This window comes from Tympanuchus pallidicinctus, unplaced genomic scaffold (assembly GCF_026119805.1).
Source record: "Tympanuchus pallidicinctus isolate F22 unplaced genomic scaffold, pur_lepc_1.0 scaffold18, whole genome shotgun sequence".
NCBI lineage: Eukaryota > Metazoa > Chordata > Aves > Galliformes > Phasianidae > Tympanuchus > Tympanuchus pallidicinctus.
Genome location: NW_026294699.1, coordinates 6,356,358 through 6,383,365, shown reverse-complemented (window position 1 = coordinate 6,383,365; position 27,008 = coordinate 6,356,358). Strand labels below are relative to the sequence as shown.

At 42.7% G+C, this 27,008-nt stretch overlaps 1 protein-coding gene across 1 annotated transcript in view; it reads left to right on the top strand.

Annotated features, from left to right (window-relative positions):
* The first annotated feature begins 843 nt into the window (after positions 1-843).
* The window catches only part of CYTH3 (cytohesin 3), a 50,003-nt gene continuing 23,838 nt past the window's right edge, over positions 844-27,008 (top strand). The window contains exon 1 of the mRNA XM_052680341.1: positions 844-997. Coding sequence (XP_052536301.1) covers positions 970-997 — 28 coding nt within the window. The 5' untranslated portion in view covers positions 844-969. The remainder of the gene's footprint in view (positions 998-27,008) is intronic.

Genomic DNA, 27,008 nt, shown 5'->3' with positions numbered 1-27,008 from the left:
CCAGCATTATACTCTGCAAAATCCTGCACTGTGTACAAGGAGCTCCATTGACACACAAAACTTCACAGCCACTGTGGGAAAAGCACCCAGCAGCGCTCCAGCACCTGACCCAAGAGCCAGGGGCAAGCAAGGCTGCAGAGAAAACATGATCACCGTGAGCTCCAGACTCCTTTCTGGACACTCAAATCAGACTAACTTGTGATGAATTAAATTTCTTCATTGTAACTATTAATTTGAGCAAACTGTTGAATTTTCAGTATTTTGCATTACTGATGTGGCTTTCTCTGTTGTAGATTCATAGAATATTCTGAGTTGGAAGGAACCCGTAAGAACCATCGAGTCCAGCCTCTGGCTCCACACGGGACCACCCAACTCAGACACCCAACTCGACCCTCTCACAATATGGCACCAGCCCAGCTCCTGTCCCTCACCCTTCTGTCACCCCCACCTCTTTTTTCCCTTTGGGACACCTTCGAAGTCCCGGCGGCTCTACGGACGCTCCCCGGCTCGCCCAGCCGGCTCCCCCACCCCCTCCCAGCCCCTCTCTCAGCTAGCTGCCGGCGGCTCGAGCTCCTCCCGCTCCCTGCCCGACTCGTGCGGGGCGCCGAGCGCCGCCAGGCCGCGCCGGGAAGCCCAAAAGCAGACGGCGGCCGGAAGGCTCCCCGCAGCCCGGGCACGGCAGCTCCCCGAGGGGAGGAGAGAGCACGGCGAGGACAGCCGACCTCGCGACGGCGGCGGCACGGATCCGGCCGGGCCCTGCCTCCCCCCCGCCCCTCCGCGGGTCACATGAGAGGGGCGGGCGGCTGGGCCGAGCCGGCGGCCGCCGCCGGGGTGAGGCGGCGCCGGGTGGGGAGGGCCGGGGCCGGGGAGCGCGGCGGTGGCGAAGGAGGAAGAGAGCGGCGGGAGGAGCTGAGCCCGGGGCCTCCCTGAGCCGCGGCCGTCGCGGAGTGCGCCGCGCGCGGCCCCAACATGGACGAAGAAGGCGGCGGAGGTGGCGGTGAGTGGCGGAGGGGCCGCGGCCCCGCACCTGGCCGCCGTGCCGAGGCGGCGCCCGGACCGGGGCTGGGGAGCGCGGCCGAGTCCGGGACGTGCGGCGCGGCACCGCGCCTTTTTTTCCTTTCCGCGCTCCGTGCCCCGTCCTGCCCGGCTCCTCCCGGGCGCGGGGGCAGCGCCGGTGCCGGCGGCCACGATGGGGCTCCGTGCCCGCGGCCGGAAGGTTCGGCCGGACGGAGGGCCGCTCTCGGGGCGGCGGGGCCCCGTCCGTCGGTCGGTCGGCGCTGTGACAACCCCGCGTTGGCTCCGATCCCGCCCGGAGATATCGCGGCGCTCCCCGGGCGCAGCTGCGCGTCCGCTGGGAGGAGGGAGAGAAAAGTGTGTATCTGGCGTTTGTGCGAGCGGTGAAAGGAATAATTATGCTCTGCGAGGGCTTCTGTTTGTGTGTCATCCTAATGGAGGCTCGGTGATAATCCCGGAGTGGTTCATCCAGTTTAAACAAGGCGAACCGTTCCTAAAGGCAGCGATGCTAATGTTCCCAAACAGCACTTTTAGCAAATCGGGGCTTGCATCCTAGGGGAGCTTTTAATCTTTAATCTTTCGGAGGCTGCAGATTGTCCCGGCTGAAGGACGGCGGGTTTGCAGCCTGCTTTCTTCGTCTTGTTTCTAGTGTGCTTCGTGCGTAAAGCTCCCTTCCCTCTGGAGGAGCCCTCCGCTGTGTGCCCGGCCGGCTCCATGTGCTCGGTGGCTGCAGGGCTGCCCTACATTCGCTGTAACCCAACGGCTGCTCGGTGCAGATGGCTGCCAAGTGTTAAACGCGCCGTGTTTGAGGGTATCGCTTGTTTCTAAATGGATAAAATAATGGCTAAGGCTCGTATGATTAATAGCTACACGGTGATTGCTAATTTTAAACGTAATTGCCCAGAACTCGGAAATCAGGTGGGTGTGGTGTTTGTTTTGACAACTTGGGAAAGAAAAAAGCTCCGATGAATCAGAGGAATAACTCTTGAAGGAGCGTGGCCATTTCTCAGCTCTCTCACCTGCCTCATCAGTGTTAGGCTTAAGTCTTTTGCCAGGAAAACAAAGAACGAAACAAGCCAGTTCTCCTTTAAAAATTATCATTGGAAGCAATTGAACACTGGAATCAGAAGATTGACAGAACTCAACGTACATTATTTTCACAGTGTTATGAGCTGTTTATTTGCAGGAGAGGGAGATGGAGATGCTTGCTGTTGGCACCAGCCCTGTGTCATGTTGTAGTTCTGATGTGCCAGGCTCAGACTGGAACATGGACCTCTTGCTGAATCAGTCCTGTCAGGTGTGTGTGTTTCAGAGCTAGACTTTCTCAAGAAGAAAAGCACCCAGAGCCTGGAAGGAGGCAGTCTGTCCTGCAGTGCTCCTGGGGAGGAAGAAGTCAGATTTAATACAGAATGAAACTTTTAATTTTGTATCACACCAATGAATGTTTAACTTTCTTTTAATATCCCTCCCTATTTGGCTTTATTGTAAAACATTTGTAGGCTAATAAGATGGTTCATTTTTCTCCTATCTGTATTTGATGGTTGACGCTAGTCTCTTGTGAGTATTGAACTCTTTTCCTGACTGGAGATCCTATCTGACTTTTTCTTATGGAGCACAGTCAGTTTGGAACACCAGAATTAGATCATTTCCAGCTAATGCATTGTTGTTTTGAATTAAGTCTTCCCTCCCCCTCTCCCCCTTCTTTTTGCACAATGGAAAGCATGTGGGAAGTGTTGATTTGACAGCCAATTTCAGTGCGCCTTGGTGCTACCAAGCAGTGAGGCTCTGGGTCTGCCAGGGGTTCTCAGCAGTGCTGTCTGGTGCTGGAACCTTTGTAGGATGTCTGTAGTGCCCCAGAAATTCTCATGGTGAAGTGACAAACTGGTGCAGCTGAGCTTATCGGTGTGCACAGGTACTGCAGGCAGCAGGACAATTATTTGAGGACTGTGCCAAATCATCCTAATTAGAGGCTTGATCTAGATAAGCATCTAAATATCTAGGGCACTAAACTGTGATTCAGAAGGTAAATGCAGTTCCCAGTTCAGCTTTGCCTGCTGCCCTGCTCCTCAGTTTCATTTGCATCTGATGCTTCAGTTCCTTCATCTGACAAATGGGGTCAGCTACTTTGCCATCACTTGTGAAAGCTGTGAATAAAAGCAGGGCTGTGTAAAGTCAGGATTATTTTAGAAACACTTGGCAGAAGAGAAATGTTAATCACGGGAATTGTTCTCGATGTTTTCTCTCTTCTGTGTGGAGTCTAAATGGGGGCATGCGTTTATTCTGTACAAGCCATTTACACACAAACCTCCCGTTGCTCTCAGCGGAGGCTGTGTGCATGGATTATTGATGCGATATGATCCGCGTCAGTTGGTGTTCGTCTCAGCCTCCTTTTGTGTTCTGATTAAAATATCTCTGTGGTTCACTTCATCCAGGAAGTCTCTCCCCCTCCCTCTCCTCACTTGGGTTAAAATCACACATTCTGTGATCTGAGTGAGGCTTTTCTTACATGCTCACTGTTGTCCTGTAGCAGTGGTACTGCTCAGTCGGGATCTTCGCATGGAGTGTTGCAGCAGGTGTGCCGAAGGCAGGCTGGCATAGTACTGCTCTTTGTTCCTCTGAACTTGAGTTGTGCAGTTGCTTCGTAGTCTCCAAATCCAGCTCAGTGCCATTCCATGTGGAAAAGCCTATGGGATCGAGTACTGAGTGACTTCTGTATGCATGTTTGTTTTGAGCTCTCATTACTCTCATCAGGCGTGCTAAAAGGTTAAAATCTTGCTTGTACTCAGCAAATACACGAAGCTCTAGCACTGACTGTGACAGTGAGGATTCTCTATTGCTCCTGGAGCTGTTTGTTTCCAAATGCTGAGGCTTTCCTTGGGGTTGGAGAGCAGTTTAGCTGGCAGCCAGTTGTTGGCTGTGCTCGCCAGCGATGGTGCCAGGTAGCACGTGGATTTCTGGTATGGAGGCAGACCATCAGGAGCTGGACCAGAGGACCAGATCATCTTGCAGAAGACTCAGAAGAGCAGATTTGCTGCCAAACCAGATTTAGCAAGATGACTTCTATTTTTCTGCGTGGCAAAGCAGTTATCTGCTTATAGGTAAAAGCTGTTAAATGTAATTAAAAAGGAAGACCACCCCCCCAAATTTCTCCATGGAAAGTTGTTTTATCTGTATATTTCAGCAACCTGTGGATTGTAGCGTCTTTCAAAGGCAGATATTAAAGATAGGGGAGTTCATGTGACTTGCTCATGGTTATAGACGTTTGCATTGCATTCAAGACTGAATTTGCATGTTTTGTTTAAAATAAAAGAAACTCACAAAATAAGAAATGTGTTAAATAAAGAAGAATATTAACTGTGTTTTTCTCCAGACTCATCAAAGTGGATAACTGGTGCTGGTGGTTTTAAAAAGTTGTCCCAAAAGTTCTTTGGAGTTCTAATGCTGAGAAAGTGCCAAGAACAAAAAAATGCACCTGAGTATCAGATTAACCTCCTGGTGCTAGGGAGAGAAATAATGGCAAATTCAGACATACAACTCAAAAGGAAACAGCATAAATGTCTTCTGTCAGCCAGCAGGGCTTCAAACTAAGTCTCTTTTTGCAAAATAAATACTTCTCTGTGTTCAGCTTACTTCAATTTGTACAGATTACATGTTGGTTCATTAGGGGTCTTAACTTTTATCCCCAAATGCATTAGTATTAGTAATTAATTGTAAATATGAGTTACTTGTAGTGGTATCAGAAAGTAGACTTCTTAATTGCAGTAACATGTCAAGGTTTTTCTTAGCCTAATGTTTGATATTTGTAGCTGTGGCTTGGAAGAAGACATTACATTTTTGCTGATAAAATTTCCAGAGACTGCCAGACTTGAATCGTTGAGTAATGAGATTTGGGGGCTGGTGCACAGCAGCATAATCAGGACCTGGGTTTTAGTGGAACAGTGTGCCTCTAACATAGCATCTGTGGATTATTACATTTAGGAAAAAGCCCTGTAGAGTTTGCTTGGAGGAACAGAGAGTACTTTGCAGAGCAACGTCTGGGAATCACAGCAATAGCCATGTGAAAGTGGCTTTCCCGTGTGCTGCTGTTACAAAATGGATATTGCAGTCTTGTAATATCAGTGGAGCGTAAGAGCCTTTACCAGGTGAGGGGCTGCATGTCTCGAGGCAGCACAGTGCTTTCCAGGAGACATCCTGCAGTTCACATCAAGTTTCTCAGTCTGATCCCCTTCTTTATAGAATTTTCCACGCTTTTTAAAGGGAAAGTTGATGAAATGCAGTGTAGCTTTCCTCCAGTTCCTTCTGCTTGCCATCTTTTCTAGCGATAAGTTTCTCACTTGCTGGCACAGCTTTTAGCTCTTGATTAAAAGCTGTAAGCCATTCTGCTTGTACTATAGCTCCATCTTATCCACTGCTATCTTTTGCTTGCTTCCTTTCCTCCCTAAGCAAGCATGCTTTTGTCTGTTTCTTTTTACATCGTCTTTGGCCACAGTTGCTTGTTGAACTACTGCCCCATCTCCTTTTCATTTTGGAAGTCATTGAATGAGCTGTTTGCAGTCACTGTCTGAAGAGCATCTCCTCCAGGTTCATCCTAGGTCCTTTCCACACTTGTCTTGACCCCTCATGCTTAGAACATTCCCTTCCTTGTTGTCCATCCAGCTGTCTCTAGTCCTGTTTACTATGCTTTTCTTCCTGAAATCTTGCTCTTTCTTGGCTTCTTTCTCTCTTGGCTCCTCACTCCCCTCCTGTCCTGTTAATCCCTTTTTCATATGGAAGATCATCTTTCTGCTTCCAACTTCTTGCTAGGATTTGCAGGGCTCTGTGCTTGCCTTAATGCTCTCTTCTCCAGTACATCTTCATCTGGACAATCAAATTTGCAAATAAAAATTGAACAATCATGTTTGAAGTGATGACTCACGGCATATACTGCCTGCTCTGGTTCCACTGCCATCTGTCCCAGCTAAAATGTTGGCCTGCTTGACATCTTAAGATTGCATAATTGTCATATTAAGCTTAACAAGTCTAAAACAGAGCTCCTGATGTTTCTTCTAGCTGTGTCCTGTCTTGGTGCCTGTGGATTCACAATGACATTGGTTATTGACAAGGAAATAAATCAGATGTTTTAATCTACTCTTTCCTAAAGAACAGTCTGTAGAAGACTTGTACAAAGGGCAATGCAAAACCCTTTGAAGACTTTTGCAATCTGAAACTTAAGAAATAAGTTGTATTTTCCTATGCAGTATTCATTTTAATGTTTGAATGCCTGAGTAGATTTAATCTGATCACGGGTTCACACGCTGTCTGCAAGCTTCTGTCTGGGGCTGGGCTACACGAAGGGTGCTGGTTTGTGACGATAAAGAATCTCTAGATTCTTTCTTCCTTTTATAAAGCTGAATCACTTTGTCATCCTGTAGTTCAGAAGTCCTTAAGCATATGCTGAAGGATGGCACTCATCTTAATGAAGAGTTTGCACACAGTGACCATGGGCTTCTTTCACCAAGGATGAAAAGAAGCACGTAGCAGCTATTTTATTGGAAAAACCTGTCAGCTTGTAGATCTGCAGGACAGGAATCCCACGGTGGTGATGAACATGTGGCATTTTACCTTAAGATTTATGGAAGCAAAGAAAAAAATTTGTGTGAACTGCCATCACTGGTATTTCTGAGCTCTTTCCTATGTGTTCTTTTAGAGCAGTATGTTCTATAGGGGAGGTATGTGACTAAAATAGTAAAAGTATATTTAATTATGCCATTTGTATAACTTCAGCATCTAGCAAATTGTTTTTAATTGCATATGACTTCCTTCTTTCAACTCCCAACAATTTCATGGGAAAACTTAGTATTGCAAATATTTTGGACGGCAGTATTTCCTTTTAGTGGGATAGACACAGAAAATCCACTAGAAAACCATGTGTTCTGTGGTCCTCTGGGATTTGCCTGAAGAAGGAAATGGCTTGACCTATTTGGTTGCTATGAAGTAAAAACATTCTTGTTCTTTTTTTTTTTTTTTTTTTTTTTTTTTTAGTGAACATCTGTGTCACATTTATTTCATTACTTTCTGAGGTTTTTAAAACCCATTATTTGGTAAGATGAAGTTTCATTTAAGGAAAGTAGTGATGCTTAGCTGCTTCTACAATTGTACTGTAGTTCCAGTATCTTTTTACATGTAGGTGCAGTGTAAGTGGGGAGCTTTTCCAATTAAAGCTGACATGCAAGAAGGAACATACAGATACTATCCAACTTTCCCAGGATATCCAACAACATTTCCCATGAAAAAGTGTCTCTGACAAAGTCAGATCTCACAGAGTTAACAGGAGGTGTAGCACGCTGGAAGCTTCTGAACCATGAATCAGATTCTTGTATAGGACATCAAGTACTGGCAGTCCTTGGTGTGATTTTTCAGCAGGTTGGGCTTCTTGCTGTGCTTTTACTAATTACCCTCATTTCAGATGTTCTGATTACTATAAAATGAAATAGTTGCCGTATGCCAGGTGTGTGGAAGACTTGTGAAATTGATACTGTTATTTTGCAACCAAGTGGAAATTGTACGAAGGATAGATTTTCCTGCAAGACTGTTAACTAATAACTCTCCTGACTGAATTTCATAAGGAAGTTCTTTGGTTCAGAATGAGAATTGTAGATAAGTTCATTTTGAGATCACTGAGTCTCATTTCAGATCTGTTATTCTGTATCAGATCGAGCTGCTCAGGTGGATTTTGGGAAGCTGCTGCTGTCTTGCAGATATGAGTCCTTCGTATCAAAGGAGGAAAGTCTCTCTTTAAATTTTTTAGATGAAATACCTCTAATTCCTTAGCAGAACAGGAAAGCTGTGTGAAAACAATGGAACAGTCTATGGAGCTGGTGTAGTGTCTCACAGGCTGTGCCTTCTCCTGTGGTGGTCCTGAGGTATTTTGTCTCCAGTGACAAACCCTCCATCCCTTCCTTACGCAGTTCTGTGTCTGGCACCCATCCCTGTGTGTTTATCCGGCTCATAACGCGATGTCCTGCAGCTGCTGGGAGCAGAGCTGATGCAGGGTGCTGGAGGGGCTCAGCAGCAGCTGTGGGAATTGCTGTTGGTGAGCACCAGTTCTCATGAAGCTTGTATCGTCTTTCCTTTGGTTAAACTATGTTGGAGTGGAGCAATATGCAGGAGGTGCTCTGGCAAAAGGAGTAGATGGATAGAAAGGGCACAGATCCGTCTCTCTGCTGCTTGCTCTCCCTTTCTCTCATGCACAAAAAGGCTGAAAAAGAACTGGTGCGTGCAAGCAGGAAAACGGCCTCTTGTTTTGTCTCAGAACTGTGAGATGTAGTTGTTTAATGAGTCACCTCCATGTTTTTAGACAGCCGCACCATTAATTGTAAGTGTAAATTCCAGCATGGAGCTGTGTTGTGCGCTATCACCTTCAGACTGCAGAATACCATTCAGGTTGTTTGCTTGCACAGTTCCAGGTTTTCAGAAGCTTTTATTTGCTGTTGGATTTTCATTTTGATGCACTGTAAATATCGTGGTCCTTAATGAGATCTTTGTTTGGCTCACAGGCAGTGTTGTCTGTGGGGTCAGATGCTGACAGCAGTGGGTCCTGCTGCCTCACAAGGCATGCTGCAAGAGGGGGAGTTGGCAAAAGGGCATTTATAAGCGGATTGCTGATGACAAAATAAGGACTTATTGTTGCTGGAAGGAGTATTTTTTTTTTATATTCAGTAATCAGATTCTGAGACTTTTTTTTTTTTTTTTTTTTTTTCCCTTACTCATTTAAGTGTGGACTAATGAACTTCCTGCCCAGGCATTCAAATCGACCCAAGAAGAATTTTCCCACCAGGCTGTATGTTCCCTCTGAGCACAGTTTTGACCACTTGCAAATCCCATTTTTGAATTTGTAAATCTGCTGCTTGTTTTTGTGGCTGCATCTCCCGCCTGGGCAGTCAGGGGCTGTGGAGGAAGGCTTTCCCAAGAAGCTGAGCTAAGCCAAGTGCAGCAAGAAGAGCTGGTGGCTTTGGAATGGAGAAACTGTTTTTTGGGAGGAGCCTTGCAGACTAAGAGTGCTCTCTGACCCTGAAATCGTACTGAGTACAAGGAAGGGGCTTGGTGTTGTGTGGGTGCTGTTCTGAGTCCTCGAGAAGACCAGGTAGACCTGACTCTTCTCTGTGTGAAGTGCTCGGCTGCTCAGGGTTGCCTGTGCAGGAGCTGCAGTGTGTGAACCATGCCAGCTGATAGTCCCGTGAGGTACATCTGTGTAGTTTATTGGTTCGGGTAGGTAAATCTGCATGTACTGTTTTAGGATTTTTTTTTCCCTTTTTGCCCTCAATTTTTGGTTATTTCTTTCTCAATTCTTTTTCTGTAAACTGCCAGAATTCTGCACATAGTCCCCCAAACCAGGCCCTTAATGTTCAGCCATACATCTTCAGGAACCTCTCTCTCAGCCCAAAGTAAACCTCAGTGTAGCCTTGTATTTTGTAACCTCACTGCTAACAAACACTGGGGAAAGCTCTCTTTGCATGTGGTATCTGTCATGTCACACATTAGCAGGCAGTTTGTATTATTGAGGTGTATGTTTATAGTCTCAAAAGTAATTTTTTATTTTATAGAACTTACTTTACCCGCTCTTCTGCAGGTTGGTTTTGACTGTTGTCCCACCTTTGGTTTCTCTGATGTTGTGCACCTTCAGCATTGTAATGCAGAATCCAGCATTATTGTAGGAACAGGAGAAATGACGCTGTGCTTCTTTCTTACATCTCTTGTCCTGGAGCTGCTACTCCTGAATTGCAGTTTCTATACAAGCTGCTGTTTACCTGCAATTTGAAGTTGGTAGTCGGGGTCAGTCAGACCTAAAGTTTAGAGAAACAACTGCTGTGTCTGTGAGAACTGTTGATCACAGAAGGGAGAGTACAGAGGCTTTCCTTAGCTGCCTGGTTTGCTGATGAGTGCTGTAGCTGATGCTGGTCTGTTCTGCAAGTTGGAAATCCCAAACTAGGTGTTAAGCCCATCTCCTTTCTGCTATGTGAGGTCTGTTTGTGACACTGCATTTTGCTGGAGGACTTTTAGTAACAACAGATAAATACAGCATGTGGAGTTGATTTTATGGTGTGTTTTTTTGGTGGCTTTTTTTTTTTCTGTAGGAAGTGCATTTTTGGGCTTTAAATAGCATCTTTGCTTCTTAAATATTACGGATGAGGCTTCCCCCCCAAGGGCTTTTTTTTTTCTTGTTAAATCAAAATACATCTAATGCTCTTTTCTCTCATTTTGTTCAACATGAGTTTGGAAGGACTGCAGTGTTTAGTCTTGGTTTTGTACCAATAAATGACATAATTTCACGTGAATGTTTTAAAAGATTAAGTGATATTTTATAAGAACAAGCATAAAAGAAGGCAAGCTTAAGCCCTTCCGCTGTGAATTCACTGATAGCCTAAGCAGAGAGAGTGCACCTTATGTCCCTATTCTTAGTGTCCTTTTGCATCTCCTGCCTACCTTGCGAGCCTGCAAAAGTAACTTGTATCATAAAAAGAAAAGGTTGGGTGAAATTAGTAATCCAAATTAAATACAAATAATACTCTGAAGTTTATGGAGCCTGTGGGTGGGTGGACTTGGCAGATACATCCATTGTGGTATGTTAGACTTGAAAGACCATCTGGAGATGATTATTTTCTGGTATTTTGTAGTAAAGGTTTTTAAAGAGAGATTTATTTTAATGTTTTTTTTTTTTTTAATTTATTTTTTAATTTATTTTTTTAAGAAAAGGAGTGAAAACAGGGAGAAAAATTTCAGTTTGCATTAAGTAGTAAAATAGTTTGTTGTAGTAGCATATGGAAAAGTGATTTATTCAAAGTTAGGCTGCTAAAAGAAGTTTCCCTACTGTTTTCCTATTGGCTTCTCTTGTTCTGTGAAGGCAGCCAGAGATCCTATGCAGCTGGGACTAATACAGGATCCAGCTGTAGCTTTTTTATTGTTGTTCAGATGTCCGGTGATGGTCAACTTGAAGTTATTGTGTGGAAATTCAGTAAAGGAAAAGGGTAGGGTGGGAAAAAAATGACTCTCCATAAAAATATTCCAGTAAAAGCAACAGGAACTAGGAGTATCCATTTCAGAACTCTGCCATAAATTGCATCCTGAAATACTTAAACGCCTTCAGATTTTGCTGTAGACTTTAAGTCATCTCAGAGTTCTTCCTTTCATAATATTTGTATATATATATATGTATGCATGTATTATTTTTTTTTAGAAATGGAGTTAGCTGAATGGTGTGGGGAGGTCACCATTCTTTTAGATTACTTAGGGAAGAAGTTCATCAGTTTTAGTTGAAACAAAGTTCCTTACTCTCTTTGAAGCAACAACATAAATTTTGTTGAACTGTTTTGATTTTAATAACTCCACTCCAACTTTCACCAGTCGTCTTGTAGAGCTGAGGTGTTTAGGGAGGGGAGAAGCCTCATACTTTTCTTCAGAGTTCATATATTCTAAGATATATTTTGTGCTTCCAGCTCTGCAGATGATGGTTTCACATTAAACAACATGAGTGAGAAATATAGTAGGTATGTCAAATGTGAGAGTACTTAAGGATGACCAAAATGAGACGCACTGCATACTTTCAAAACAATTTTTCTTTTTTTTTTTTTAATTTGTTGAAAATGTCACATCTCTGACATTTCTTTGTAATTGTAGCCAGCCTCCTATTTGTTGAGACCAGTGATGCCAGCATAGAGCTGCACCGTCTGTTGGCTCTCTGTCTGCTTTCCAGATCTCCATTCCATTCTACACTTGCAGACAGAGTTCATCAGATGGCAACCTACACTGTAGAGTTCTGTTACTGCTACTCTGAGTCTTTAATTTTGAATGTAGTTGCTCAATCACTTTGTAATTATGCTAGTCAGACTATTATGTTTATTACAAATAATACGCAAGTAGGTCCTACTCGATAGGACGAACCAGTTTGAAGTAGTGTAAGTTACTTCCATTAGTGATAGTGAGGAGATTTGCAAAGCAGAACTACTGTCTAGAGCATAATCCTCTGTAGTATTAGTGCATTGAATGCACTTCATTAATGCTTTTATTTTTGTTGCTTTTTTCTTTAAAAGAAAAAAGTTTTGGGTCAGCCTGTTGGCTCGTCAGACAGCCTGATGTTTTTGTCCACTGTTCTAGAATATAACAACAACAACAACAACGTGTTTTCCTTCCTGAACTAGTAAGAGCTGGCCTATTACTTCAAAGTGGAAGTGAAATGCGGACAAAACCGTGTGTTTTGAAGGCAAATGACTTCTGAAAGCAGAACAAATCAGTTGTAATGTAGAAATCCCTGGGATGTCCCTGCAGCTATGTGAAATGTAACAGTCTGTGGAGTTCTTGAGCTTGCTAATCAATGTCAGCAGTAAGAGCGAGGAGGTTTTGTTCTGTGATAGGATTGCTGTGCTCCATGGAAGTGGCAGTAATAGTTGATATCATTTGCATGGCGACTGAATTAATTTGCTATTCATGCATTTTGTAAACCTGCAACTAATTAAAAATAATATATTTTTATATATTATTTTAAATAAATTATATTTATTTATTTTTAATTAAGGAAATAATTATTTTCATTTTGCTGAATTATTGTACTGAGTGATATATACTATATAGCCATGTTTGGACTTTGTTTCCCGTCCCCTCTGTTTTATCTAATTTTTAATTCAAATTAAGACAAACAACTGGCTTCTTTTACAAGGGTGGTATTCAAAGTTGTTTTCTTCCAAGCAATATGTTATGAACTTGTGAAAAGCCTAAAGGAATCATTTTCAACGTTGTTGTCTTTTGCAGCATTGGCTGTATGCAGATTCTGCCTGTGCCAAAGGCTGTTAAAATACAACAACTGGAATAAAAAATTTTGCTTCATGATGCACTTGGGGGAAAACTCTTAAGTATTTGTGCCTAGAGAATGAAGTGAGCTCTCTGAGTTGAAGAAAGCGATATAGCAAGATCTTGAGAGAGAGAACACTGCATTTTGTGAGCTGTTGCACACTGGATTTTTCTCTGGACTCACACAGACTTAGGAGATAAGATTTTCCAATCTGGTGGGTTAATATCAGAAGGTCCCTCTCACTTTTGAGATATAGTAAGAGTGCTTTTCTGTCAAGGTCTTGGCTTTTCTCAACCTGTTTTGTGTTCTGAAGAAAAGCTTTCATGCTGAGCAACTGTTTGCTCGGTAGCATTTGAATCATAAACCACCAAATGAATACCGAAGAAATCGTTGCAGTAGAGGCTGAGTTTTAACATTGAATGTATGTGTACAATAAATCTCTTCAGCTAATCACTCTGCTTCATTTCCCTCCCACCCCTTTGCAGCTGGAAGTTCATCAGCTTCTGCTGCTCTATCTTGCTTCCTCTGGAGACTTTCTGGAACAGAGGGAACAGTGGTGGCAGGGATGTATGAACAATGTGATGATTATGTTCTGTGGGTCTGTATAAGTTGCCTTTTTCCATTGCTGTTAATTCTTATGCTATGTCATCTACTCAGCATGAACACATTATGTGTGCCGTGCGGAGTTGCGTGCTGCAGTATTTAGTGAAAATGTGTGCAGCTCCATTCAATCAGTAGGAAATATTTTTAGATCGGAAGTGAGATCATAAGTTCCTAGTTAGGACAATGCAGGATGGCTAGACTTCCATTGATGGTTTGTAATTAATTGAGGTCTGTGATTCTTTGGCATACGAGGAGACATTTTTTTTAAAGTACAGCTGCAGAACAAGACAGGAAAAAAGGTTCCATTAGAGCTGGCTGTGGGCATTTTATCATGAAGGTTCACAACCAGAGACAAATGGAAGCATCTTGTGTTTTCTGCCAGCCCGATTGTGTGAGAGCAATTGTCATCGATCTTTTCTCTTTTAGAATCTAAATGTAATCTTTCAAAACTGATTTCAGAATGTTCAGATGTACTGGCTGAACTTTGGTGGCTTCAGTTGCATGTGGCACGTGGGTGTTCTGGCCATGCATCAAATACTTCAGCAAAGTCTGAGGTCCAGTCTGTTCTGACATTGTGGAGATGGTAGGACAGATGCTGTAGCTGAAGAATCTTCATGAGCTTGTTTTTGTATAGTTTTGGAGTGAACTGTAGGCTGTTTTGTGCTAGATATATGCAGTTGGGACTGGACTGGGTGACTGCTGATGATGAAAATCTGTGCTTAATAATGCCACTATTGTTATTAGTACCTCAGTGTGCAAGAAATAGTTAAAACAATGAAGGAAGTGTTCTGTTGTGACTGGCACTCACCAGGGGTTTTGTACCCATGTCCCAATGTCCATCTGTGAAAGATGGAAGAATTTCTAACCTGAATTAACAGGTTTTCTTACTGCTTGTTGCATTAGCAGCATCCAGAGTTGCAGACAGGCACCTTGTTGCTACAGACTGCTTAGCAGAATTTGGTATGTTTGGTTGCTCTAAGGCAAATTCAGGATGATTGCAACTATGCTAATATAAGTCAGAGTATTTTCAGCCTTACACAAAGTTTGTGTAATGAAAGCTAATGCCTGGTAGAGCATTGCCCTGAGGAGAGAGAGAGAGGCTCTTTGGAAATGAGCTTAGCAGAGGCTATATGTAACCACATTGTCTTTTGGGACTGGGATCCACAGTTAAAAACATTGTAATTTGCTGTAGGTTTTACTAGTTTAGCAAAAAGTGGCATCTTTTATTGTTACCCTCTGCATCACATTGAGGGGTAACAGAACTAACGTGTTTGGTCCCATTCGGTTGTTTCCCAATCAGGAAAAATGTTTGCTATTTGAGCATGGCAGGATGAAGTGGAAATCTGAGTAAGAACATTTATAAATAGGAGCAGAGCCGGTGGATTTGGAAAGAGGGTGAGGGGTGAACGGCAGTTAGTGGCTTACAGCTTGTTAAACCTTTCTCTCTTCGGTTTCAGGGCAAATGCTGAATGTTACGTGCTGTAAGTCTGAGACGGGAGTGTAATGAAAGTAAACTGCTTAGATCTTTGAAGTCGTTGGGATACAGATTGTTTCTTGAACACTTAGCTGAGGAAAAATGTTTAACTTACAAAGTACAAAAAAAATACACATTCCGATTGGTTTTCATTGATCTCCGAAAGGAATGTGGTGTTTTTTGTCAATATTGGCAAAAACAGCTCAGAAAGGGCAATGTACTGTTTTGGCAGATCTGACTGAAACTGTTAGGAAATGTTTAAAAATGAGGAATGTATTTATTTGAGGGTCTGCTTGAAGTACAAAGAAAAAAAAAACCAACAACCCACTACCGTTGTTTTTTTTTTTTTTTGCAGCACAGAACTTATGCTTGCACACACAAACACAAACCCAAACAAACAACTGAACAAAAACAACCAAGAAACCTCAAAAACATGCTGAATGTGTTCAGTTTTGTAAGTATGGTGAGACAGATTTGATGTAAACTACTGATGGCTTTTTGCTAAGCAAAGAATGGGGGAGCAGAGGTTTAACCTTACGGTGAGTGGACCCATCCAGCTAACTTCTTATCAGTGAACCAGAGGGCAAGCTCTTCTGTGTCTGGATTGGTGACCTGTCAAGCTAATTGTTGCATGGAGTGATGGTAACCAACAATCCACAAATGCTTAATCTACTCTTGTCTGAGGAATCTGAAAATGCTTTATGGTGTTAAACTAAGCCTTGCTCTTCCTTCACTAGGAAATCCATGAATAAATTCCTGACATATTGTGGCCAATGGGCATGTTGATGTCACAGCAAGATTCAAGCCAAGGATGACCAGGAAGTAAAGTACTTTATGAGCAACAGTGCTGTTCGGAGCTATTTCACATAGCTCAGCAGTTTCCACTGAAGGTATCTGGGCTGCTAATGTGGATGAGGCTGCAAGATCTTTGTTAGTTTAGAGGGTCAGGCATCATGTTATGCATGCTGAAATTTGTCTTATCTTGGAGGAAAGTAAATGCTACTTAAGGAGAAGTGAATAGGCCTATCATGGCACTCTGTAGTTGTCTTCTGGAGACATTCTTTGGAGAATGGAGACTGCTTTCAAATCCAGCATTTGTTCCACTTCCTGTAGCCTGCAACTGGTCTTGGAAAAATGAATAAATAGAAAGTTTCTGCAATAAGTACTGCTTCTGGTATCTGACTTTACAGCCATGTCAGGCAGACCTGGGGAAGGATGAATTTTCCTTTCCTTTTTTTTTTTTTTTTTAAACTGAATTTGAATGCTTTGGAAAGAGCCAGCAATCATAAGAAACTGACTAATGCTCTCCTCTAATGAGTGAAGTACAGAGGGTGGCTCCTCTGTTGCCAAGAGTAGATGTTACTGGAAAATTGTGACAGAAAGGCTGGTTTGCTGGGAACGCAGTAGGTCTAATGAACTGTGCATGAATATAGAGCAGAATTTGATGATATTGCTGGCTGGTGGCTGTGGGGCCTGGTTACTGGGACCCCACTGCAGCTGCTCAGTGACATTACTGTTGTTTTTCCATGCTGCGACTCCTAATGGATCTGACAGGAATGTCTGATACTGCTTGGGTGTGTTTGCTTCTCAAGCCTTTTTCCAGGCTCTCTCCTAGGAAAAAACGTAGGTGCAAGCCTGTCGATGCTTCCCCTCAGTAACCAGGAGTACTGTGGGAAACACAGCTGGCTGCTAAGGGTGAAGCTGAAATGCATAGCTGCAAATTTTGTTTCTTCTCGTAATGTCCATTCAAAAGTTGAAAGGATCAGTGTGTTCTTGTTTACTCTTCCTCGCTCATCAGATGTTGGGATAGTCTCTGCTTTCAGAAGGAATTGTCCCATCCTTGGTCCAGGATGCCGGGATGTTGGAGCTGGAAGCTGTCTAGGTTGGAAGTGAGATGTGTGGTTAACCCAGTAGTTCACAGCAGCTACTAGGAGGTGCATGCCAGTGGAAGATGCTGAACTGCTGGGAATGTGGAGCTAAATCCTGTTCAGTGGTGGTAGGAGTTCAGACAGTCTGGCTTCCCACAATATCCCACGTGTTTGACCTGATGGCCATCAGTAGCTGGTGCTGTTCACTCTCCCATGCTTGTCAGCTGCGGAACATGTGCTTGACCACTCCTGTTCCCTTCAGGGAGAGTGACTTTGGTGGTGGTTGGTGACCTGGAGGTAGTCCAGCGCTAATCGTTTCCCTTGGCACCAAGAGAATGTAGTATAACTCACCAAGATGGTTATTTGCTAATTTTCTGATGTAGATTTGAATTATATGATTTTTTGTGTGTGTGCTGTACGGGGTAATATTAATCTACTGATGACTTAATGGAAATCTGTTAAAGCCTCGTTCACCTGAAGTTTTGTCATTTTGCAGTTGCCTAGCATTCTTTAAATGATGGTTAGCATTGCTTGTATGCTTGGCTCAATCAGTAGTAAAATGTCAGAAATCATTCTTGGGATGATCCAGCCCCTTTCCATCTCATTCTCTATATAAGGTTAGTAGTGATGTGATAAAATACACTTTTACTGGATTAACTAGTAGATACCCCAGGTGAAAAGGTACCAAAAGATACGTGTAACTTCTGCAGCTTTAAGGATCTTATTCTTGGAAAGCTGTTCTCTCTTCATCTTCTAATTTCAGAACTATCCTACCATAAGCAAGCAAAGTCCACTGATCTTTTGCCGCCCTTCCTTTGCACTGGTATGAGTAAAGGATTTCAATGTGGTATCTTTTGTAGTCACTTAGCAATGCATACTTGGCATGGCAGTCTGTTCCTTTCACCACCTAGATAACACTGATGGAGAACTTTTGCTCTGGAGTGCTGAAACATAAGCTAGAATTGTGAGATTTGTTGTGACCTGGATTTTGCTGTGAAAGTCAACAAAAGAAATTCGGAATCTGCAGACTTGATAAAGACTAAATATTCTATTAACACCTACTATAATGAAATATACTGTGAATAAAGATTTTCAATGCAGACATCAGAGAAAATGCATCTGATTTCAGCTGCAGTTTTGAGTAACCATTTTTTCCCTAGTTCTGTGCATATGAGTTCTCAGGAGGGAAGAAAAATATTACTTAGTTATTCCAAAATCATCTGCAAATCTCTGCCTTGCAGCATATATATGGATGGGGAGGAGGAAGTATTTTGATTCTGTTTCACAATGTTCTGCTGATCTGAGGCTTGAGGCCTCATAATTTTGGAGTGGTAATATCATCTGTATGTATACTGGTGGTGTTGCTACACAAAGCTGATTCTGATCACCCTTCCCCATTATTCATGATGGAGAAAATAAATCATATGCAATTATTTTGCTTAAAACTTGAAGGCCAAATAAAACTTTTAAGACAGTATATATATCAGTGTTCTTAAAACAGCAAGACAATACAGGACTGATTTATTTATTTTTTTTATTTTTTACTTTTAGTTCTTGGCACTGTGAAGTATTAAATTTGGCTCATGTTGAAGCCCTGTTACTGTTTTCCCTTTTGAAAGACATCTGACACACCAGAAGGCTGTGCTGTCATTCAGTGGGATCTGGATAGAGTGGAGAGTTGGACAGAGAGGAACCTGATGAGGTTCAACAAGGGCAAGTTCAGGGTCTTGCACCTGGGGAGGAATAACCACATGCACCATTGCAGGTTAGGGACTGACCTGGGGAGGAGCTTTTCAGAGAGGACCTGCGTGTGCTGCTGGACAGTAAGTTGGCAGTGAGCAGCAATGTGCCCTAGTGGCCAAGAAACCCAGGGATATCCTGGGGCACATTGAGCGTAGCCAGCAGGTTAAGGGAGGCGATGTTTCCCCTCTACTTTGCCCTGGTGAGGTCACATCTGGAATACTGTACCCAGTTCTTGGCTCCTCTGACAGTAATGTTTTAGAAAGAGTCCAACTACGTAGGGCCACAAAGATAGTAAGGGCCTGGAGCATCTCCTGTATGAAGAAGGGCTGAGACCTGGATCTCTTCAGTCTGGAGAAGAGAAGGTTGACAGGGGATCTCATCACTGTTCATAACATATGAAGTGCAGGAGTCAAGCTGATGGGGGGCAGGCGCCTTTCAGTGGCAAGCAGCAGTAGGACAAGGGGCAGCGCGCACAAACTGGAACAGGGAAGTTCCATACTAATGCAGAGCAAAACTCCTTCAGTGTCAGAGTGACTGAGCACTGGAACTGCCTGCCCTGAGAGGTGGTGGAGTCTCTTTCTCTGGAGATGTTCAGGACCTGCCTGGATGCCTGCCTGTGTGATGTGCTGTGGGAAACCTGCGTCAGCAGGGGGGTTGGACTCAGTGGCATCCCTTCCAAGCCCTGCTATTCTGTTACTGTGTGGCTATCATGTTAAGGCGATGGCATAATTAACAGCGTGCAGCTATAGCACTGCAGTCAGAGTGGTGATTCACCAGATTGTCTGAACAGTAATTGGCAGTCGATACCAAAGAAGGCATGTGCTGACACGGTCACTTCAAAAGCAATACCTCCTATTTATTTCCATGAAAACTGCAAACGGGTAGCATAAAATTTTTCTGCACTTTTAAAATACACATCACCATGCATATTTTATCACTTTATATTATTAATGCTAGTATTAATTTATTTGGGTAAATCCAGTGTTAAGTTAAACTCAGCTTCCTTTCCATATTCAGTAATTTGTATTTACATATTTTTAAAAAGGAAAGTTAGCCTAGAAGCATCTTCTGATATTGAAGCAAGAGCAGAGCGACTTCAAAAGAAAAATGTACTTAAAAGGAAATCCATGCTTATCCATTTTTAATATCAGGTTGAACTACTTTTAGGATTCAGAGGATACAGCCTGTGAGCATAGGAATTGAGGGCTGAGCCGAGCAGATTTTAGGCTGGTTGGCATTGCAAGGCTTGCTGTCCCATACCCCCCTCTACCAGGGGTTTGTTCTGTGCCTACTGCTTTGCCTTGGGCAGCTTTGCAGTCCCTCCATGAAACTGTTGGGCAGCATGGCAGAAAACAGACCTTTAGGGGTGAAAAAGGGGATTCTAGGAAGGATTGTACATTCAGGAGCAGCAAGTACCAAAGTGATGTAGGGACGCATGGGGAGCCGGTACCTCCTTTCTTCCCATGACATCTTGCTCAGAGCTGGTCATTGTGAGGTCTTCCTTTTCTCGCGTTCCTTCATCGGCTTGAAGGCGGTTCTTTTATTTCATGGTTATGAAGCATTGCTTTCCAATTGAAATGCATTGAAATGATGGATTAAGGTATACTATTGGTTATAAGATGAAGAGGAGTAAATGTAATGTACTCATGGTCTTCAGTGCTACCTGTTCATACAGATAGTATGAATGGTATAATAAAAAATGCTCATTAACATACACAGCTTTCATATGGCAGGTATCTGAGTTGGGGGCATCACTAGGAACTAAAAAGTAATACAGCTGTCTCTTCAGTTGTGTCTGTTTTCATATCTATGTAACAAGGTAAAGAATTGAAAGTTGTTGTCAAGTTGTACCTATTTGTATTTCAGTGCTTTTAGGAGGGCAAGAAACAGCACTGCTTGTTAGCTGTTTGTGTGAGCTGCAAAAAGCCTTCAGACACTCTTCCCTTTCTTCACAGCTGTTGTTGCTCATATTATCTGTGTATGCCGCGTTTGGTTGTTGTAAACTCCTGTTCCATCAGGTTCAAGAAATGCATTTTCTGTGGATAGGCTTAAGCATATTTGCAGCTGCTGTGGCAGTGCAGCATTCTCCTGTGTGTAGTAAGTGAAACCAAAACTCTGGTGGTTTTTGTTTCGTTTTGTTTTCTTCTCAATTTGATGGATTCTAGACCCTGTTTTTGTACAACTTTGGAATTGCCTACTTTCTGCTTGATGAGGGGTGTTAACACCAATTATACATGAACATTTCTGACTGGAACAAGACCATAATCTTGTGTTATTTGAAGTCATATCTTATAATAAGTAATGATTGATTTTTACAAGGAATAATGGTATACTTGGCAGCAATTAGAATCAGAGAACGGTGAGGGTTGGAGGGATCTCAAAGACCATCTCGTTCCAGCCCCAGCTGGTAGCCTGCTGTTTGCTTTCTGTTTGGGATAAAAACGTATTTCAGATTTCCAGTTTCTTATGCTTTTGTTCTTTGAATAAAAATACACTGGATGTGAATCATGGGCGTAATTCAACCTGCTTTGCAGAGGAAACAAAACAGTTTGTAAATCTTAGGAATTCAGCGGATCGTGCTACAGGAGAACTTTCAATTCCCGACAACATACTTTCATGTGGTATTAGGATTAATATTAACTTAGGCATTTTCACATATTGTTTGAAGCCCAGAAGGACAGGCATCTTAACTATGACTGGTGTCTGAAGTGTATTCCTGTCCAGGACTGAACAACGTTCCCAGCAGCATCTTGCTCAGTGTGCTGTCCACTAGTTACCAATGACAGAGGTGGATGTATGAGTCTCTCTTCTGGGTTTGCCACCGATGTGCCTTCTGGTTGCAGTGTACCTCATGACCAGAAACTCTCACAATACTCCTCAGTCCTCTGTCCCAAATTCCTCATACTGCTAACTGGTGATTTTGTACGTGAAAGGATATTGTGTACAGGATTATTTTCTCTGTTAATGGATACATGAGCACTGCTGTGCTAGAACGTGGTCGGCAGTGACTAAATAGCAAAGGTTAAACCAGTATGATTGTTTAAAAAAAAAAAACCAAAACAGTGGCAAAATCCAGCTGGTTTTACTGATTGAATTTAATGCAGATATATTTTGTTTTCGTGCTGAGAAATAAATCCAGTCAGGAGGATATCCTACAAAACCATTGTTGGAATCTTTAATCGCCACAAGTGGTCACAACTTTGTTTATACATCTTGTCTGAAAGCTGGAGAATGTTCCTATAATTAAGTTTAAAAAAGGGAGTGTGTAGGGGAAAGGAAGAGAGGGCAGCCTGAGAATATCCGTTCAGACAAATGTCCCGGGATGATCAGGTTTGTTCTCAAGAGATGACTGTATAATTTTTAAAGGCCAGAAGAAACAACTGTATGGATTCTGTGCATGGGTAAGGATAGGTTTGTTTAGTTCTAAGCCTTGCCTTGTGTAAATATCTCCATGCTTGTAAGATGCCTCAACTGCAGAAAAACGAAATTCCATCAAATCCTTATTTGCTGGGAAAGGAAATGCTTAATGCCACCAGTTTGTGGCTGATGTGAAAGGAGGAGAATGTTTTTGAAACCAAAAATTTAATTGAGTCATAAGAGTCAGGTAGTCAGGTTGATTTGTGAGGTCAGAGAGTAGTGTTTTGTTTTCTGTCATTAGATATTGTAAGAGCTTTTATGTTTGCTGACTCTGGATTATTTTGCTGTTCTCTTGAGAAAGTGAACTCTGAAATTGGGAATTGTGGTGAAGCAGAACTGCATTATGTCTTGGTCAGTGAATGTCAGATGAAAGGCTAATAAGTGAAAATGTTTAAACACAGGAATTTTGATGGTTCATATAACATGGGGAACTGGAAAGGATTTAGTTTCTGCTACCAGGAAAGATGTAGGTATCGGAGAAAGTACTAAATTTTTCTCTCTTCTTTGGGAATTCACTCCTAATTTTCACTGAGCTGTGGGATGTTGATCTGTCGTTTCATTCTCAATGTGCCAAAGATTTGCTTTTCTTAGATCTTTAGTGTCTGCTTTCTCAAAAATACTGTGTTTGGATTGATGGCGTTCAAATAACGCTGTTAAGCTTGCTTCATGCTTAATGAATGAAGGAAAACGAAGCACAAAACAAAGCTAAATGATGATGTGAAGGAATTATTAGGAATGTTAAGAATTGCATTTTAAAGTTTATTTTTATTTTTAAAATGTTTCTATACTTTCAGTGTTGGCATCTGAGAAGTGAACTGGTTCTACTGCTGTTTAGTAGGGCTTGTTGAGAGATGTGAGACGCAAGATGTCTTCGTAAACATCAGAGTTCTGGGCTTGAGTTTGGGTACTGTGCTTGTACTGCTGGTAGCAGAAAAATTACTGAAGTGGCATCAGACAATCAGTAGCATGACAAACCACTGATTGCTAGACAGTCTGTTTTATGTTTTTTGGTAACACATTTAGTGTAGACAAACCTGCATTAAAAGTGCATATTCCGATGTCTGTAGGAAGTTCATTTAAATGTATTTAGTTCAGTCACTGTAATTGATAAGAGATGGGCCAAGTTGGAATACCTGTTCAGTAGTTCTAGAATTACAGTTGTTTCTACTACTAGCAAGATATCCTCTGTGGTCTTTCCTTCTGTTTTACTACTTGGCCAAGAATATAATTTGTACTTCTGACAGTGTTTATCCTATTTAATAAAATGATCTTTAGGCTGATGGCCTTTCTATTTAGTAATACCTGAAACTCTGAAGTTTCAGGAAAAGGAAGGGCTCTCCTTGTAAGCCAGGTTTTCTCATAGACGACTCATGTCCGAAATAGAACATTAGTCTTTATTTGAAGATTAGAAGATAATGTAAAAGCATGATGAAACGATAGTTTGTTCACTCTTCTGAAATGCATTTCCATCCAGGTCTTTGTTCATAAAAATGTAAAATGTTCGTGCTAACTCCTTCCATCCTGTCTGCTTTGTGTTTGGAATCAGTGAAAATCAAAAACAAGAAACCCCAAACAAACGAACTTGGAAATGCCTCAGAGAAGAGAGCTAGGAAATATTACGGAACAAACAGGTATTATGCACTAAAGGAGCATGTGTGTGTGGAGGGTTACATGAACACAGACTTAACAAAAATAAAAAAAAAGGTTTTGGCAGGGTGGGCATCACTTGTGGCACACATGTGCAGTATTTGCTTCGGACTTTGAAGGTGTTTCAAGGCACTGTGGTACTCTGGTCTCCTGTTCACTTGCTGTATGTCTAACGTCAGCCTTGATGTTACACTTTTTGCCTGTGGTTTTCAAATTTTTGAATAAATAAAATGAATATTTTTCTTTTCACAGTGGAGCCATTGAAAGTGCTTGTTCTTTTTTCTGTGAACGCCTGGGGACATCAACTCCACGGGTTTCCTTTCTAAAGAAAAACTATTTCTAGGCTTTCTCCTCACTATCTGCACTGCAGGTTGTTGAGGCACCTCACAAAGTCAGATGGACTGTTTGCTGTTATACACTAATACTACCAGATACGCATTTTTAAAGGTTTTTTAGGTGTTTTCAAATCACTAGAGATGAAAGAAAAGCGAAGAATAACTGAAGAGAAGAACACAGTAGTACACGCTCGGCTGGGCCAGACTCTACAGTGCCCCAGTATGTGCAGCGGATGGCTGTGAGGTCACAATCCATCGCCCAGTGGTGTCACACACCGTGATTTTGTGATACAGAGCACTGTGGTTTGGGGCAGTCTCCAGGGAAACCTGTTCAGCCCCAGAAGGCTAGAGGGGACTCTTTATCAGGAAGGCAGTAATGGGACATGGGAGTCCTATCACTGAGTGATAGGGCTGTGAGTTTAGAATAAAAGAGACTGGATACTGATTGGGTGTTGGGATGAACTCGTTTCCTCTGGGGGTGGCGAGGCAGTGGAGCAGGCTGCCAGGGGAGCTGTGGATGCCCCATCCCTGGTAGTGCTTAAAGCTGTGCTGGATGGGGCAAGGAGCAGCCAGCGCAGTGGGAAGTGTCCCTGCCTGTGGCAGGATGGTTGGCGCGAGATGATCTCTCACAACCCAAAGCACTCTCTGTGAAGAGAATTCCAACCAGCCCCAGCCTCTGTTGCCCACTGCGGTACTGTGGTGTTGATGTTGGTGTTTCCCAGCAGTCACCCTGGCCTGGGCCTGCTCTTCCCAAAGCCCTGCCAGGTGCCCTGGTACCTCCCTTTTACGTATCCAGCCTCCTACTGAGATAAACAGCTTGTCCCTATTTACATTTAGCCTCATCCATCCCAACTTGGCTACGGTGATTCCTTGATTTGGTTTTTCAGTCTCCATTCTGACCCCAGGCCTGCAGCTCCTTATTGGGAGTGGAGGGCAGTGCTGAGCTGTGCTCTGTGGGTGCAGTGACAGGGCCTGAGGGAACAGCATGGAGCTGCATCAGTGCAGGATTGGGTGGGAGGCAGGGAAGGTTCTGCACCAGGGGCGGCTGGCCATAGTCCCAGCTGCCCAGGGCAGTGGGCACAGCCCCATGCTGCCAGATGCATTTGCACAGTGCTCTCAGTCATAGTGTTCGGCTTTTGGATGGTCCTGGGCGGACCTGGGAATTGCATACATCGATCCTTGTGGGTTCCTTCAAACTCAGCGTATGGTATGAGTCCCCATCTGCCAATTTATGAAGATCATTGGACTGTGCACTTTGAGAAGCATCCCTACAATTGAGTCATCCCTTCTCTGCTGCTAACAGGAGTGCTGTCTTCTAAGAGTGCTCTGAATTTTCCAGCAGGTTTTTACTTTGTCTTGCATCTGGCAGGTAGATACTTATTATATCCTAATGCAAAAGACAGTCTGACTCCATTCAGTTTATTTCCTTTTTATCTAACAGTATTGTTAGAGAGACAGATGACTGTCTCTCTGTTGCTGCTGTGATCAAAGGAAATGAAAAAACACAGGAGACAGTCTCGCAGTGCTATAGGAACAGGACCGAGGTGTTCTATTTTTCTTCATTGGTTAGCAGGAGCACAGATTTCTTCCACAAATTGCACATGTTCCAGATATTCCACACTTACAGGCTTTCATTGCGTGCTACCTTAAGCGGAAAGAAGCTGCAGCAGCACTCACTGGGAGGAGTTTGTGAAAGCAGCTAATGCAATGGCTTTGTGACTTGAAGAGAAACCAAGCACTGTCTCTGGATTCAAACTGTTTGACAGTTGAAGATTATTTTTCATTTGCATTCTAATTAGTATTACCAGTGAAGGTGAGATTTATCAAAATGTTTGCTATGGAAAAAGGTTTAAGTGGAAGTCTCTTACTAATAATGATACTCCAAAAACTAATCTAATTTCAGCTACTGATCTAATACTGAAAAAAGCTTTAGTAGCACTTGAATGTACTTACAGCAAAGAGAGTGATTGATTATATTACTGATTTTGTTGTTTTCAGATCCTAGTTAACTAATTGGAATATCTGTGATATGTGTACATAGTGTGCATGTAAATCACAGGATCTCCTGAGTTGGGTAGTTTGAAATATTCCAACGTGTGTGTGAGACAAAGATGTGATTCCTTTTATAGGCATCGTGTGGATTTGTAAAGTTGGATGTGAAAAGAACCTTCCAGTATTGGCATGGAAAGAACTTTTAGGAATGGGCAGACTTCAGATCTGATGAAGGGAAAAAGCAGGTAGACATATTGAAGTCTGGTATTCTTTCAGCAGAAGATTGCCATTTCCTAAACTGGAAGTAATTTAATCATGTATGTAGCTGGAGTACCTAAATGAAATCACTTCGTGTAATTACTTCATGTCTAGCAAGGCCTGTGGCCATTTGGATTGTGTATTGTGATTCAGATCCTAAAATGAAAGGAGTTTAACCACTGGATGTCCAAAAAGTAATCAATGCATTTCGTTTTTAAGATATGAATAGAGACTGTGTTTCAAATGTCTGAAAAAAACTCCAAGCTGAATCTTTGCTTGTGATGTTGTTGTGTCTGCTAAGAGCACATGTGACAAAGATCAGCTTTAACCTTCTCATATGACTTCACTGTTGCATGTTCCTGTTGATGCAGAACCATTTAAGTATTTTAACAGTTATTTTTGATGTTCCATTTGAGCTAGAGGGAAAAACTGTTCTGTAATTAAGGGGCTACTTTCAAGAAAGTAAGTAGCATCAAAACTGTTATGACAGGATCATTGTGAAGGAGCTGAATGTTGTGGTCACTGTGCTCATGCTGCATGAAGGAGTGTAATCCATGACCAGATTCTTGCTGGGGAGAATCTGCTGAAGCAAAGCAGAGGTTTTGTGCAAATAACTTTAGATTTGTTAGTTGTCAGAAACTACAAGGGAAGGGGCTGCTGCTGGAGTGAGTGACAGCCAGAGCTGCATGCAGAACATTGGCATCTTCAGGAGCAAGTATTGCTTATCAGCAGGGTAACACGTTTGTTGTGTAGCCAAGGAGATGGATAAAGTTGATTTAAATGCTTCAGACTCACTTAAGTGGTGTTACACAAAAGAAGAACTTTGTGATAAGCTG